This window comes from Equus caballus, chromosome 22 (assembly GCF_041296265.1).
Source record: "Equus caballus isolate H_3958 breed thoroughbred chromosome 22, TB-T2T, whole genome shotgun sequence".
NCBI lineage: Eukaryota > Metazoa > Chordata > Mammalia > Perissodactyla > Equidae > Equus > Equus caballus.
The window spans coordinates 670305-686918 of record NC_091705.1 but is presented as its reverse complement, the minus strand read 5'-3'; the positions used below and the strand labels follow the sequence as shown (position 1 = coordinate 686918).

At 45.3% G+C, this 16614-nt stretch overlaps 3 protein-coding genes across 29 annotated transcripts in view; 2 read left to right on the top strand and 1 right to left on the bottom strand.

Annotated features, from left to right (window-relative positions):
- The window catches only part of LOC106781248 (ral guanine nucleotide dissociation stimulator), a 137291-nt gene that overhangs the window by 39144 nt on the left and 81533 nt on the right, over positions 1-16614 (bottom strand). For all 27 annotated transcript variants that reach the window (XR_011430633.1, XM_070246969.1, XM_070246968.1 and 24 more), the window contains one exon: positions 201-356. The gene's annotated coding sequence lies outside the window, so the exon portion shown is untranslated. The remainder of the gene's footprint in view (positions 1-200; positions 357-16614) is intronic.
- LOC138920034 (spermatogenesis-associated protein 31D1-like) lies at positions 1599-7897 on the top strand. Its single transcript, XM_070246982.1, has 4 exons — positions 1599-1827; positions 2574-2619; positions 3215-3275; positions 3554-7897. Exons 1-4 carry the CDS (start codon positions 1630-1632, stop codon positions 5040-5042), a joined length of 1794 nt encoding a protein of 597 aa, XP_070103083.1. The 5' UTR covers positions 1599-1629; the 3' UTR covers positions 5043-7897.
- LOC138920035 (spermatogenesis-associated protein 31D1-like) lies at positions 5780-7897 on the top strand. The gene has a single exon (XM_070246983.1). It carries the CDS (start codon positions 5780-5782, stop codon positions 7754-7756), a length of 1977 nt encoding a protein of 658 aa, XP_070103084.1. The 3' UTR covers positions 7757-7897.

Here is a 16614-nt window from a genome sequence, read left to right as displayed (position 1 = left end):
TTGGTGGTCCTCTTAGAAAATAGATTTCTCATTTGTATGAACTTACCCAAGGATCAAAGGCCCAAAAAAGGAGTGAAAGAAACAGAAGTTTCTAACAAAGCTGACAATGGAAGGATGGCCAGAACCACTATCAAAGGACGCCTACATAAAGAGTCTGGACCTCTACCAAAAATGGGAGGTCCAGGCCCAGGAGGACTTACCACCAGGAACCAGAGCCACCAGGAGGAGATGACAGAGCACAAAAGATTCTTTGCAGGCACCTTGCTTGTGTCTGTGAAGTGGCACCAGAATTGAAGGTCAGTAGCTAGGGATCCCACTTCTGTCACCATGTAAAGTCAGCAAATAAGAGGCATAAACTGCAAAAGAACCAAAAAGTTTATTTGGGGTCTCAAGAATTGCAATTCAGGAGATGTAGATTCGAGTAGAAGCTCAAATGTGCTCCTAGGAAGACAAAGGAGGCAGGGGTAGATAAAAGGAAAGGACACAGGCTTACAAAGGTCTACAGTGAACAGTTAATGACTGGTTCTGGCATGGGGTGAGCTGACTTGCCAGAACATAGTTGGTCCTAGGCAGACTGCCCCTTCTTGGAATGAGGAAACACTTCAAGATGTGACCTCTGCTGTCAGGTAAAGCTCAAAAGTTCAGTTAACATCTGGTGGTGGATGTGGTGTACAAGCATAAGCCCCACTTCCTTAATGGCCTCCCAGCTCCATTTTAGAAGCCTTGAAAATGGTACTCCATTTTGTCATTGTCATCCACCACAGTCACGCACCATGTAACAATATTAACGATGTTTCGGTCACTAATGGACCACACATATGACAGTGGTCCCATATGGGTAGCACCACATAGCCTGGGTGTGTAGTAGGCTCTACCACTTAGGTTTGTGTAAGTACATTGTGTGATGTTCACACAACAGTGAAAGTGCCTAATGATGCATTTCTCAAAACATGCCCCTTTCATTAAGTGAGGTATGCCCGTACTGATTTTAGTCTTGTGAATGTTGAATAATGAATCATTCATTTCAATTATTTGAGTCAGCCCCACTGGCTGAAGACGGTAAAGGCTGACTGAAGCAAAAAACTAAAATTTGTTATTCAACATTCACAAAACCAAATGAGTAAAGAAGAACTTTAAGTTCTGTATCAGGGTTCATGTAAGGCAAAAACATTCTAAAGGAAAGATGGATTTGAGGACATATATGATTCTGAGTGTAAATGTCTGGGTACTAGCAAAAATTCCAGGGAGCATTTCAGACTTCGAGGCAGTGGAATTGGTGAAACCAAAGTCAAGCTCTCCAAACAGTAAAGGGGGCCCAGGTAATATCTGGAGTACAGGTGGAACAGGCAGAAAATTCCATTAATGTAATTGTATGATATGATGAACGGACAGAGTTGGAAAATAGGATGGCAGGGTAGGGCAGAGGAACCTGGAGGGCCCAGGATGGATGGAGAGATCAGCTGGGCTGGTGGGGGGAAGGGGCCATGGGCACACCCTCTTCATGTCCCCTCCCCCACCCTCTGAAACCCTTTGTGACTCTTCAGTGCTCTGTGACACAGGCCTGGGATTATAGGCAAGTGTGGACACTCTCAGAGCTCAGTTGCCTCAGGCAGCCTTGCGATTCAGAAAATGGAGTTCAGTCAATGGAATGTTCTCTCATTTCTGAATAGCCATATTGAGTTGTTTTTGAGCATCTGCTCAGCATTCTTAGATAGTGACCACAACCTCACCATCGTGTGTGGGTTGTGGTTGCTTCTTCTGTTCCTGTGCTTCCTGGTGGGGATTCCATCTTTACCAACCTTGTGGAAAACCAAAATCTACCAAAAGGTAAGGATCCCTGGGCAAGCCACCAACAGGGATTTTTTATTGTTGTTTCCATTTCTAGTCCCACATTTTTAAATGAGTTGGTCCAGAGAGACTCCTAAGATGGCAAGTCTGAATAGAGGATAGAACATCATCCTTCTAGGGGAATAGGCCAGGCAGGACTAGGGGTTCAGCTGGGACTGTTTCCCATTTAAAACTCACAGACCATCTGGGTGTGGTGGAGGATTCCTGGATAAAACCCCATCACTGATTTCACGGCCCTGCATTAGGTTATTTAGAGAGTTTGGGATCTGTGTAGGAGAACACTGTTCCCAACACTGGATCATGAGTCACATTCCCATGTCGGGAGTCATTCGACCAAACCGTCCTTTGTATTGGGCAGATCAGGAGAGCAGGGCTGAGCCTCTGAGCAGACACTGGAGTGTGAGCTCTGTCCCAGGATACAGGGTCCCATCTGAGGAAGCACAGATGTGACTGTGGGCCTCAGAGTCTATGCCCTCCTTGAGCAGAGGACTTCTGACTGAGAATATCAAGTGTGGACTCCAGCCAAAAATCCTCCTTCGAGTTTTTCAAAGAAGGAAAAATTGAAAGTATCTTATCACCTTTAGAAATTCAGAAAGGGAAAGAACACAAAGTGCTAGTAATAAAAATGGAGAGTGACATTAATCTTGGATGAATATCTGAGTTTCCTAGAGAGAGGAGCAAGCCAACTAAGTCCTCACTCCTCATTCTTTTCTTTTTGTTCTCAGCGTCAGGGCAGAGCCAAGAGGAGAAGAAGAGGTGGAACATCAAGTGGTAAGGTTCCACCTATCCCACCTGAGCTCTCCAAGGGTGACCCTTCCTGTCCTCTCCATGAGGTCCCAGGTCCATGGTCTCTGAGGATGTCAGTTGCTAGATAGAGTCCCTCTCAGAAGATAGAGGCCTCAGAGGAAAGGCTCATGGGAAGGTAGTCAGAACCCGAGACATTTCTCAGATTCCTGCTCTGCCCAGCTCTGGGCATGAAGCAGTGATGGGCCTGGACAATGGGTGTTGCCCAGTGGGTGGCCGTGGGAGATGTCAAGAGTCAGAACTTCTGTCTCCTGACCTTGTGAAACTACGTTGACTTCCTGGATGATCAGACTCCTCGAGGTAACCATTGACCTATGTTCCTCACATGGTGGTTTTGAATATCCCATGGGATAATGTATGTGACAGTACTTTATAAATGAAGCAACAAACACATGTGAACCTTATTAATATTATCATTGACCGTTTGACCACATCTACTGATTCTTGGGGCTTTCAGAGTTAATAGCCCGTTAATATCCCAAGGGTCTCCCATAAAGGGACTCCTGTGTAACACCTATGCTTCTACCTTTATTACATGTAATTCACTCTTCTGGTTTCCCAGGTTGGAGAAATTACCAGAGGGAAACAGAGGAGAAAAGGAGGCTAATTTCTATTCTGAAAAGGTGACTAGTCTTTTCTTTCCTGATCCCTCTTTAACATGTTCTCTGCAATTCCAGGGATTCAGTACAGCCTGCAGTAGTCATGGGAGGGGGTTGCCATAGGAACGGGTATGTGAATGAAGGCCTTGGGGTGAGGGCTGCTGAGTGTATGGTGAAGTCATAGACGTGGGGCGTTGTGAAGGGGCAGCAGGCTTCAGGTGGCCCCTCCCCTGACAGGCCAGCAGGTCCTCCTTTCCTTGTTCTGGTCCTGGCTACAGTTTTCTACTTCCTGTCTCCCGCAGGCCCCTAGGCCGGCCTCTCGATACCACCCACTTTCGTCAACTATTATGCCCAGACCCCTCCTGTGAGGTGTGTAATAGCACAACTGCTGAGATCAATCGGCTCCTGGAGGACCTGGAAGATGATACCGCCTCTGTGTCCTCTATGGCTTCCACAGCTTCTGGGACTGAGTCATCATTCACTCTGTCCTCCGCCTTCTCAGAAGTCCCTCCTGGAGACCTAACACCATCCCCTCCACCTGACCCTTCCCCACCGCCCCCCTCCGTCCTCTCACCTAACCCAACGACACCCTTAGCTGACTTTCTTTCACCCTCACCACCGGGTCACTCTATGCCACCAGAGCCTTTTCCTCCCTTGGAGTCCAACTTCCCAGCAGACCGTTCCCCATCCCAACCCCTTGCCCTTCCCCCTCTGCCACCACATGACACCCAGGCAACGGGTCCTATTCTCCAACCAGAGGCCACTCTGTCTCTGAATACGATCTTCTCTCTTGACCGCACCTTTTCCCAAGATATTAACGCCTTACCAAATTTGTCCCAGATAATGAATCCCAATGATTCACTGGCTTGTCATCACACACCACCAAGCCTGTCTGTCTCACCACCGACAGACCACCCTTTAACTGTGACTCAATCTAAATCGGTTTCCATCTTATTGAAGTCTGTTCCGGAGAACTCATCTCCAGATAGCCCTGGTGGGTTGTCCACTTATGTCCCAACAGTCAGAGGCACTGAACATTCAAGGCTGTCAATTTCAGAATTATCCAGGTGGCAAGATTGTGCCAAAGACTTGTTCTTAGCACCTTCCACCTTGGCACCATGTGATTTTAATCGAGAGTTTCTTGCCCTCCATTCTTCAGAGTCCTCTCTGGAGAGACACCCTACAGCTAACCTTATAGAGCCTGGTAACCTCTCATTTCTCAGCCCTCATGTCCTGGCACTCCTGGAGAGACAAGTCCGAAAGAGGAGTGATTTCCTGATGTGGAAGGAAAAGGAGAAGGAGAAGGGTTCTTTTCCAAAAAAGCTTAGGTCAGACTACCAACTAAATCCTTCGGGGAAAATGCTAGAGTCAAATGCTGATGAGTGTGACTCAGCATTCTCCCTTTCTTTTTGGAGCAGTGCAGGCAAACCAAAGGAGCTGCACATGCATGAGCAGCCCCCATATCCTAAAATCTTGGAGGACCATTTACAGGAAAAATGTATGCAGCTCTTCTGGGGTCTCCCATCTCTGCACAGCGAGTCCTTGCCCTCTGCTATCCGTGACTCAAGTGACTGCACCACAATCTTTTCAATACCATCTCAAATGCCTCCATGGGCCAAGAATCCCCAGTACCTCTCCATCGCCCACCTCCATCCTTGCCTGAGATCCAGCCCCAACCCTTGCCTCAAACCCTGCCCCAATCCCAGCCCCTACCTCTCACTCAGGTCAAGTCCCAGGCCCACCTTAAATCCCCACTCCCAATCCTACCATCTGGTCCTCTACCCCAGATAAGGATCTGTGGAGTGTGTCACCATAGACCCCAGGATGAATCAGAGTCTCTCACCTCATCTGAAATTCAACAACTGGAATGGAAAGTGTTGCAGAAGCAACAGGAAAGTTTGTGGGGTTCCCCCTCTGTAGTCCAAAGATCTCAGGAAGAATTTTGTTCTTCAGCTCCCAACTTTCCTTACCATCAGGCCTCCCAGGCCCATGCCTCCATCTCCATCCTTCCTGTGGAGTTTCCTCTCAGTGATGAGCTGAGGAAGAAACTGGAACATCACCTTCGAAAGAGGCTCATCCAACACCGGTGGGGCCTGCCCCGCAGGATCTGTGAGTGTCTGTCACTGATGATGCCTCCAAGAGATTTCTCAGAGATAGCTAAGTCAGAAAGCAATCGTGGACTCTCACGGATCTCGGTGAACAAAGATCTAAATGTTGGATTGAGCCAATCCAAAAGCTTCCATGAGAGGGGTTCAGAACTGCTTCAGGTAGAGAAGGAGATGGGGAAGGATCGGGGGCACAGCCCAGAGAATGGCCCAAAAGCTCATCTGTTGAGTGACCCAGAGAGCTCTTCAGATAAGGATCCGGCATATGACTCTGAGAAAGACCTAAATAGTCACGTGGCAAGTCTGTCAGGGAAAAATTCAAGGGCCTTGGAGGAAAGTCTAGATCAGAAACAACTTGAAAATGTCCTGAAAGCACATTTGAGCAAGAAGTTTGAGTAAATCAGTAAGGCTCGGCTCCCTGGGATGGTGCGCAGTTCATGGCATGCCAGCAAGCAGACATTGCTGCTTTCTGACAAATCCCGCACCCAAATAACACAGAGGAGTTTGCCACCTTCAGTGGGTGGGGACTCCTCCCTGAATACCTTCCAGGAGCTTTGCTTCATTGATTCCAGTGCACAACAGATGATGGAAACCCATATTAAAAGCTTTCGTATGAGAATGGAGTGGGGCCTTCCCTGCAGGGTCCTTGAATCCATACAGGCGTTTAAATTGGAAGATGCTGCATCCCAGTCCTTGACCTATTTCTACTGTCCCCCCTCAAATAACCCAACTTTGGAAGTGGACTCCAAATCCGAGGGCTTCGAGCCCCATAGAGGAAGCTCTAAATCTGTTCTTCAAGAAAAAGCGGAAACAACAAATTCAGCCCTGGTCCTGGATCGTCTTTGCCCTGCTACTTCACCTATGGGCAGGCAAGGACAAGGGGTGCCGAGACAATCACCCTCTGGTATCAACCAAGAGATTGCAGAGGTTGTTCAGAGGAGTAAGGGTGCCAGGCAGACTCATCTGCCTGTCACATGTGACATCACAGGCAAAGCGAGTCAGAAATTTACTCAGCTAGGCAACAGATGCCCCCCAGAGCTGCCTGCAAGGCAAGCTGGTGCCAAACATGAGACAAAGGATGAGAGAGTGAGTCCCAGTGATAGAAGAGAAGGGCGACAGGACAAAAAGATGAAGTCGGAACCCTTTTCCGTGCACAGCACGGCCAGGGACATATTCAGGGCCAAGGAGCTCAACACTCTGCAGTCAAAAACTGGTAATGTGTTGACAACCAGCAAGCCAGGAAGCTCCCAAAGGATACGTGAGAATCACAGTAAAATAGAAATTACTGGGACCATTGAAAGCCCTGCACCAAAAAGACAAGTTCCCCAAGACCCGAAGTCATCGGATCTTAAGGAACATCTGTTTAGGGAATTAAAGTCGAAACTAGAGAAGAGGAATCAGAGCCAGGTCCAAGGCCAACACACTGACAGGTCCCCTGCCTCAGAGAGCTTGACTTGCAAGGCCTCACTGACTCATGCCCACGGTGTCTCCAGTGGGGACATGGGCGCTTCCCAGGTGCTGCATGTCCATCTGGAGGACACTGGGATCAGCAGGAAGCAGCGGCAGGAGCCTTGGGTCCCTAAGAAAGATCGAAAGAGGTACGAGGATAAGAAATTCCCACCAGCTACAATGAGACTGAGCCCTCCGGGCACCAACAAAGAAGAGCTTGGTGGAGGGGATGCAGGGTTGGGGACATCCCAACCTACAAGAAAGAGTTTCCCTACTCAGATCACAGCATCAGAGGAGACGCTTGGGAGCAAGTCTTCCCAGACCTCATCACAGAAGGCACAGCCTCCTCCTGAAAGTCTGTTCAGAAAAAAGATGAACCACATTTTTCAATGGCTTCGTCCTGGGACAAAAGGCAAAAACCAAGAACATCCCCAGGAAAAGGGCAGCCCCATATCATCTGCACAGAGCAGAGGCCTGGTTAAAGGGAGAGCTGCCGTTACTGGGACCACCACGGCTCAGAAGACCAGGACGGTCCCTGGGAAGTTCCCAGTGGAGAAACTGGGGCAGCGGTGTGCAGCAGAGGTCACCCGCCCTCAAGAGCCCCTTCCTTCCCTGAGGAAGTTTGTGAAAACTGACCAGAAGGCAGAAGAGCAGGCCCAGGCAGAGCCCGTCCAGGGGCATCCTTCCAACTACAGGGCTCCCTCCTGTAAAGTGCCAAGCACCAAGTCCTGCCACCAAGAAGTTGTCTTTGCTGGCCGGAATTATCCTACATGTTCTAGACGGATCAGAGACCAGAACAGACACCCTCAGAAAGTCATGGCGTTTAAAGATCAGCTATTGGATCAGAAGCGTCCCTTATCTGTGCCCCGCAGGGAGCATGTGCCCCATCCAAGCTCCACCTGCAGGCGTCAAGCCGGCCCAGGGGCCTCCAGCTGTTCTCACCACTGCTAAAGGCACTATGTTTAGGGATCCGTCTCTATGTCAACAGAAAACGCTTTTCCAGCGTTTCGAGAGCGGAAAATTTCCCACCGCAAAATAATTCCTTCTTGTGGAGAATATTAATTCTCCCCAATAAATGATTCTCTAATAATAGTGATGTCTTTTCTGTGTCCTGTGTTGGGGGCATGGGTTTCAGGTAACTCAGGGCTTGTGCTTAGGGAAAAGGAGGAGTGAGTTCAGCTCTTACTGATTGCTTCCTCTGGCTTCTAAAAGGTCACCAGTGCTCTGGAGCTCTTGTTGACAAAGAAATATCACGTGCCCCCAAAAGCCCATTTCCTCCCTGATGAAGTTTGAGGAGGTGGGCTCTGCCTCCTGCCTCTTCGCTTAGCCTTAACGAAAGTCTAGAGCAGCTCACACCTTCCGCTCACTGAATGTTTTACATCCTTCAGAGAGTAGGGAAGACAGGTGTTCTCTATCCGAAGAGGGTCAAGAATAGGTATGCAATTCATAAAACAACAATGAAGAAAAAACAGTGGCTTCATCATGATTTTAGAGGTCAGTGACCAGAGGACCCCACAGGTGGGTGAACCCTGAATGGGATTTGGGGGGTGGGGGAGGGTATTGCTGCAGTGGATCCTGGGCTGGTGGGGGAGGGGCTAGGAACAGCACAGACGCGCCTTAAGAATCTGTCATGCGAGTCATATTAATGTGTTAGGGAAGAATACTTTAAACTTTACATTGAGGTTTCCCTACTGGAAAGGCACCTGGGGGAAGTGGTTCCCCTCTGTAGGTATTTCTTCAGACTGCCAAATGATATTTTGTTGCAGAGCAAAAGCATCACTCAGCTGCCAGTAGTAACAATGTTGACCAGGTAGCCACCTACCTCCCAGGATAAAATAAAGCTGAGAGTAAGGAAAAGATGACTTGGAGTAAGCGAGGAGGGAAGAAAAAATGAAGAGGGGAAAGAAGGACCTTGCTGGTAGAACAAAGCTTTATGCCTCATCATCCATATGGTGACCCTGTCCTGTTCCCCCCGCCCCCTCCTCAATCTGATCCAGGCATCACCACCTTGAGGCTGATCCAGACACTGCACAGCACACTGATGCCTTATTCCAAAAAGGCACTGGGCTGTTCTTTGAATACTAAACAACATCTGCAGGGAGGTCATCAGGCATGGCATCCCCCTCTTTGGGGAAGGTGATCTTGCTGCCTTCCTTCCATCTATGCTTAATAGGAATATACAAGATCTTGCCCTTAGTGTGTACAGTTCACCTATCAGGATGGAAGTGCCGCCTCTGATATTCACGGCCTTGGTGGAGCCATGGCTGGTCTCCCCCAGAACACCTGCAGCTCATGAACCAGAGGTGAGTCCCAGACTATGCACCAGGTTACAGATATATGGGGGTCTCACCATGGACTGCACACATACCCCACCTTACAACAGGGGTTTGGAGGAAAGGCAACTGCACTTAGACAGACTGGGACTCAAAAATTGGCTGAGTGTCAACTGGGGCAAAATTCAAAAAGCACTATGATGGTGAGCGTTAAATACATTAAGTTGTAGACGTCTAAGTAAAATAAAGATGGCTACAAGGGTGGAAAAATAAAATACCAATTTTGTTTTCTAAAAACAACATGATTTTAAAAATGGAAGGGAGGAGAAAAAGGGAAAAATAGAATAAAATGATTGTTCTATAAGTAATAAGAGGGGGTCAAGATATAGGTGACAAACGAAATAAGACTCCGAGTAAGGGAAAGGAATTTGAGGACATTAGAAAAGATACAATTATAATGGTAACTATTGTAACAAAACCGAACACGCACGCGCGCGCGCGCACACACACACACACACACACACACACTACACAAATGGGGTGAGTATCCCAGAGGGCACTGGAGGTAGTTTTCCCAGAAAGGCTTGTGAATGCTAGGTGTTAAAACAAAAACCAAAAACAAAACCGGTGTCCACTACAGCCTCTCTCACTCCACACTTTTATCTTCTTGTCCAGAGTTATGCCATTGAACCCACAATGTCTGAAACTTGAGGTCAAAGAAAGAATGCAGATTCTGTGGAGGTCCTGGGAGGGGGATGGGGCCCAGGGCAGGAGACTTGAAGAGGTGAGGAGGCCATGGAGGGCTCTACCATCGATGTGGATAGACCAGCCAAAGACCAGCCTCTCAGTTTCTACATCATCTCATCTTAGGGTCCTTTACTTCCATTCCAGTGTAGTTACTGCCACACTCCAGAGCTTATCACCAGGAACACTTCAGCCATCCAGATTATTACAGTCGGACATTCCACCCCTTGGCCTCGTCTCTCATTCTTCTGATTCATATGCCCCTTGTTAACTTTTCAACTCCAGGCCCTTCATTTTTCCACTTACTCCTTGTCTGTCGGTCAAGCTCTTGTTTACATTTCCTCCCTCTCCGGGGTAGACTTGATGGTCTGTCAGGTAACCAACATTTAAAAAGCTCCGCTACTAATGGGCCCCATCCAATCCCTTTTAATCCTTCCTGTCTGGCAAAATCCCATCTCTCTGCCTTTCCCAGAAATGCCTTCCTATAACTAATTGATCACTATTGGATTAAATCTCACAATGGAGTCTACCGATGCCACAGTAAATTCAGCCCCAGCACTAGCTGGAAATCACTCACTCATTCCACAAAGAATTATCCCATGCTTACTAACATGAGAACAAGACAAATGGAGCTTAGGTCTCTGTTTCCTTATTCCATTCTCTCTCCAGGGACACTCAAATTTATTTCAAATCTCCTTCACTTTCCTCAAATTTAGGCTGTCTCCATTTGCTCAGTAGATGTGCTGGACCACTGATCACAGAGGAACTAGAAGTCAGGAGACAGGAACTTTCCGTCAATAAACCTTCACAAAAACCCTTTCCCGTTTCTCCTTTCCTTCTTTCCTGTTATATGAAAAGAGGTTTCCTTCCTAACCTCAATGATTACACTTCCTGAAATGTCCTTATTGAGAGAGCTAAACCCTTGTCTTGACGGACTGAGCCCCCTTGCCAGGTCTCCTCTCGTCCCCTCCCTCTCTTTAGGAGGCACCCAGCTTCTTTCATTATTTTAAGCTTTCTATTACAGAAATGTTTGAACATGCACAAGAGCAGTGGAACTTCCCATGTAGCCCTTACCCCACTTTCACAGTTATCATCTGGCACGTGTGATACGGCCCGTCTCCTACACTACGGTTAAGGGGCAAAAGCCCATGGGAACATCCTGCCATCCGTCTCTCAGGTGTATGCTTTGTGCCCATGTCACAGCTCTCACGTTTCTTTGACATTTACTACCTGTGGAGCTCACTGACCCAAAACAGATGGACAGAGCCATGGGGAGGAAACGCACTGAGCTTCAGATGCTCTGGCCATCAGTTCTGCTCAGCCCTGTAGTCAAGCCTGAGAAGTCACTGAGTTAACTCCTCCCTCCACCCCACGCAGAAAGGAATCTTCCTAAGCAAATGCAGTGCACGGTGTTGCAGTCCCTCAGTCACACAGTGACTGCAGCACGTAGAGAGCACAGAAGGAGAAAACTGTACATGTGATAAGGACTTCACATCACCATGCAAGTGTTTTCAAAGATTTAGAAGAAAGTTTCTTTCCTGTAATACATTTAAAACGAGCTACTGTATGATGAGTTAAACACAGGAGATCAAACACTTTTTTATCTCCTCTCCTTCCCCAAAAGTAAAATATTACATGAAAAGATGCTCCACATCATTAGTCACCAGGGAAATGCAAATCAAAACCACTGTGAGATAGCACTTCACACACAGGATGGCTAGAATCAAAAAGTTAGATAATAGCAAGTGTTAGAAGGCCGAGAAACTGAAACCCTTCTATGCTGCTGGTGGGTATGAAAAGTGGTGCAGCTGTTTTGGAAAACCGTCTGGCAGTTCCTCAAAAGTTAAACACAGAATTACCATATTACCTAGAAATTCCACTTCTAGCTAGACACTCAAGAGAAATGAAAACATATGTCCTCACAAGAACTTGTACACAAATGTCCATAGCAGTATTATTCATAACGGTCAAAAGACGGAAACAACCTAAACGTCCATCAACTGATGAATGGGTAAATAAATTACGGTATATCCACACAATGTAATATTTTTTGGCAATAAAAAGTACTGATACATGCTACAATATGCACAAACCCTGACAACATTATGCAGAAGTGAAAGAGGCCAGTCACAAATAACCTCATATGATTCCATTCATACGAAATGTCCAGAACAGGGAAATCTAGAGAGAGAGGAAGTAGACTAGTGGTCGCTTAGGGCTGGGAGGATGAGAGGACAGGGGCATGACAGCTAAAGGTTATGAAGTTTCTTTTTGAAGTCATGAAAGTGCTTTAAAATTGACTGTGGTGATGGTTACCCATCTGTGAATATACTAAAAATCATGGAATTATACACTTTAAATGGGTAAGTTGTATAGTATGTGAACTATATTTCAATAAAGCTGCCAAAACAAGTAAAGGATTTAAAAAGAATAAGGCCCTTGAGGATGACAAGAAGGGGAGAAGATATGACAAAAGACGTCAACACAATTTTTGAAGACGGAAATCCGGTGCAGGAGTGGTAACTGACTAGCAGAGCAGAGGCAGTGCCGGCAAACCAACTCACACCACAAAACCCCAGAAGACGGACGACCCAGTGGCACCAGATAAGGAAGAAATTAAGGGTTTCATGCTGTACACATGTTGAATATTTTGTTCTTTCCTTTGGTTCTTGTTTTATATTATGTGTAATTTTTTAAAAAAAAATTTTGGGGGGGATGCTCTTTTCCAGTATTTTGTGAAACCCTGTTGAAATGTTAGCACACTTTAAATGTGCAAAGAGGATCCAGGGTTTCTTGCCTGGGACAGAACCTGCGATAACTGTTTTAAAGTCACCATTGCACACTTCTGGGGTCTGGGTAGGCTAGCGCTGGCAGGTACGGGAATCAAAGCCAGAAATTTCAAAGGTTAGGCAAAATTTGGGACAACAGCCAACGGTCCATTTTTAAAATGTATTTATTTAAAGATAAACTTGTGGAAAAGTTGCATGGATGGTAAACAACCATATACCCTTTATCCAGGTGTACCCATTAGTATTTTGACCCATTTTCGATATCTCTCCACTTTGTCTCTGTCTCCGCTCCCTCCCTCCCCTTTCTCTCTATATCAGCACACACACACACACACACACATGGATGTCCATGAATGTGCCATGTCCGCGCCCGGGATCCAAACCGGCAAAATGCTGGGCCACCAAAGCGGAGTGTGCAAACTTAACCACTCGACCATGGGGCCGGCTCCACCTGAAACTATTGTTGGTGGAGCTTATCTTGCTCAGACTTTAAAGGATGATTTTACAATCATGAGTCCTGGGGACCTTAGGGGCAGTCAGGACCAGACTTGCTATAAAAAAAAACAATGCCAGAGAAGCAAAGATACATAGAGGGATTTGTCTGAACAGAGACCTCCTGCAGTCGAGGGAGGGTACATGAGAGGGGTGGGCTTGAAGTGTACCTTCCTTTTGGGCAGAGATGATGGTGAAGCTGTGGATGAGGGAGAAGACAGGGAAAGAAAGGAGCTGTCGTTACTGGTAAACCCTCTCACATGGGAGGGAAAGGATTGGGTGTCTGCAGCCAAGATAGATTCATCAGACTCAGCGAGGGAATGCGGGCAGGCAAAGGGAGGACATGACACAGGGCTTCATTCCAGCAGTTTAGCACTGAACAATGAAGCTGTAAAAGTTATAACTATTAAATGACTAGCTAGCGTGGGGGGAGATGAAATAAACATATATACACCATCAACAAAAATGACATTATTGTTTAAAAAGGTACAGAGATGTCAATGGGAATTTTGGGGAAAAGATAGAAAGTAGATGGGGAAAAAAATCATAAAAACTTTCATGGAAGAAGTAACCATAGGTGTGATTCAAAAAAAATCTAAAGGTACTGTCAAATATGATTACAACTGTGCTCACTAGAAGTTATGCTAAAGAGAAGCCTAGTCCCTAAATCAAGATGAGTTTGACCCTGCAGGTCATGGTCCAGCACAATTGCTCTGTAAAATAATGGAAAAGTTTAAAATTTTGCTGGGAGGAGGGGATTTGGCAGAGAAAAAGAGGGAGCAGCAGGGTGAGACACCGTATGGGTGGAGGGGGCCAGATTTGAGAACCTTTAGAGGCTGACTAGCCTAAGAGGGATTCGGGGAAAAGAAGAACTACCAAACATTTTCAAGTTGTTTGCCCTGGGTCCACGGATGTGCCACGCCCTTGTGGCCCTCTTTCTCATGCTTTCTGTTGGTTGATACAGGCTACTCTGTTCTCTCACGCTTTTTGGTGATAGGGGATTCTTTTGAGGAGATAACGGGAGGTGGGGCTGCTGCTGAGTGTATTTCTGGTTTCATACAGGTAAAAACACATTATGTATGAGGGGAAGTTTTAGTTGAAGGCCGAGTAGATCTTGGGGATGTAAATCCCTGGGCACAGGACCGACTTTCAAAGATGACGTGGGGGTCCAAAAGGAGATCACCAAGCAATAAAAGGCTCTTAGGTAATAGCTGGGTAACAGAATAAATAGAAAATTTCACCAAGGTGAAATATATGCTATGGTGAATATGTGGAGTTGGAAGGTAAGTTGGAAGTATCTAAAGGGCCTCAGAGGGGTGGACTGATTTGCTGGCCTGGATGGTGGGGGAAGGGTTGTGGGTTCATCACTTCTGTGTTTTCCCCTCCCCGACCTTCAAGAACCTTTGGTGTCTATGCTAAAGCTCTGTGATGCGGGCCTGGAACTCTAGTCTAGAATGTGCACTCTTAACGCCCAGCTGCCTGAGGTGGCAGTGCACTTCTGGTGACGCAGATCACCCTCTTTGTCTGAGGAATGTTAATGCACCATGGCTGAGCTCCAGCTTGAGCTCCTAGGTATTCCCATCCCTGCCTTCCTGTGTGGGGTGGGGCTCCTTCTTCTGTCACTCTGCTACCTAAAGAGGAGTCCATGTTTCCCAATATTTCGGAAAGAGAGAGACATCAATCAGGTAAGTAAATCAGGTCCCTCAGAAATATCAAATCTTTCTTTTCAAATAGATGCATTCAATGCTATCAGTTTCCCCCTAAGTACTGCTTTTGCTATACCTTATAAATTTTAATAAGTTCTATTTTAATTTTCATTTAGTTTAAAATACTTTGAGACTTCTTCCTTGACCAATGTGTTTAGTAGCGTGTTGTTTAATCTCCAAACATTTTAGGATTTCCAGCTATCCTTCTGTAATTGATTCCTAGTTTAATTCCATTATGGTCTGAAAACATACTTTGTACAATCTCTATTTATTTTTGTTAAAGTGTGTTTTGTGGCCAAGAACGTGGTCTATCTTGGTGAATGTTCAATGAGAGTTTGAGAAGAATGTGTATTATCGGATGAAGTACTCTACAAAATGTCAATTAGATCACGTTGACTGATGGTGCTGTTCAGGTCAACTGCATCTATACTGATTTTCTGCCTGCTGAATCTGTCCATTTCTGAGAGAGAGGGTGAAATCTCCAAACATAACAATGGATTCAACTATTTCTCTTTGCAGTTCTACCAGTTTTTGCCTCATATTTTGAGACTATGTTGTTCGATGTATACATGTTGAGGACTGTGTGTCTTGTTGGAGCATGGACCCTTTATGGTTATGTAATACCCCTCTTTATCCCTGATAGTTTTCCTTGTTCTGAAGTCTGCTTTGTCTGAAATTAATATAGTTACTCCTGTTTTCTTTTGGTTAGTGTTAGCAGGGTACATTTTTCTCTGTCTTTATTTGTAATCTATCTGTATCTTTATTTTTAAAGTGGGCATTTTGTATACAACATTTAATTGGGTCTTGTTTTTTTATCCACTGACAGTCTCTGTTTTTTAATTGGTGAATTTACGCGATTTATATTTAGCGATTTTTTAAAAATACGGTAGGACTCATATCTACAATGTGTATAACTGTTTACTATTCATTATATCTATTCTTTTTTCTTCTCTTTTTCTGCGTTTTCTGGTTTTAGACAAGCATTTTCTATGATTCCATTTTCTCTCATCTCTTACTATATCAATTGTTCTTTAAAAAAAATTTCAGTGGTTGCTGTAGAGTTTGTAATATACGTTTATAAGTAATGTAAGTCCTCTGTAACATTGTTTTCATTCCTTTCACTTATCCATATACTATAATCACCCAATACATTGTCACTATTATTATTAGCTCAATTGAGAATAAGAAAAATAAAAGTTTCATTTTACCTTAATTTATTCCTTCTCTTCCTCTTTTTAATGAAGATCCAAGTTATCATTTTCCTTCTCCCTGAGGAACTTTTAAAAAATATTTATTGCAGAGCAGGTCTGCTGCTGATGAATTCCCTCAGTTTTTGTTTGTCTGAGAAAGGTTTTATTTCTCCTTCACTTTTGAATGATAATCTCACTAGATATAAAATTCTAGGTGGGTGGTGTTTTTTCTTCTTTCAACACTTTAAATATTTCACTCCACTCTCTTCTTGCTTGCATGGTTTATGATGAGAATCCCACAACTCTCATCCTTGTTCCTCTAGATGTAGGGTGTTTATTTTCCTCTGGATTCTTTCAAGATTTATCTTTTGGTTTCCTACAGTTTGAAAATGATATGTCCAAGTATAGACTTTTTTAGTATTTATCTTGTTGGGGTCTTTTCTGAGCTTCTACAATCTATGGTTAACCTGTCATTAATTTGGAAAATCCTTGGCCATTATTACTTCAAATATTTTTCTACTCTGTTCTTTCTCTTTTCTCCTTCTGGTATGCCAATTACACATGCTACATATTTTGAAACTGTCTCACAGTTCTTGGATAGTCTGGGCTTTAATT

Excerpts from the sequence above, each read along its gene's own strand:
- LOC138920034 (XM_070246982.1), top strand. The coding sequence starts at position 1,630 with ATGGAGTTCAGTCAATGGAATGTTCTCTCATTTCTGAATAGCCATATT. Across the intron at positions 1,828-2,573 it reads AAACCAAAATCTACCAAAAG|CGTCAGGGCAGAGCCAAGAG; the intron begins GTAAGGATCCCT and ends TTTTGTTCTCAG. Across the intron at positions 3,276-3,553 it reads CTAATTTCTATTCTGAAAAG|GCCCCTAGGCCGGCCTCTCG; the intron begins GTGACTAGTCTT and ends TGTCTCCCGCAG.
- LOC138920035 (XM_070246983.1), top strand. The coding sequence starts at position 5,780 with ATGGTGCGCAGTTCATGGCATGCCAGCAAGCAGACATTGCTGCTTTCT.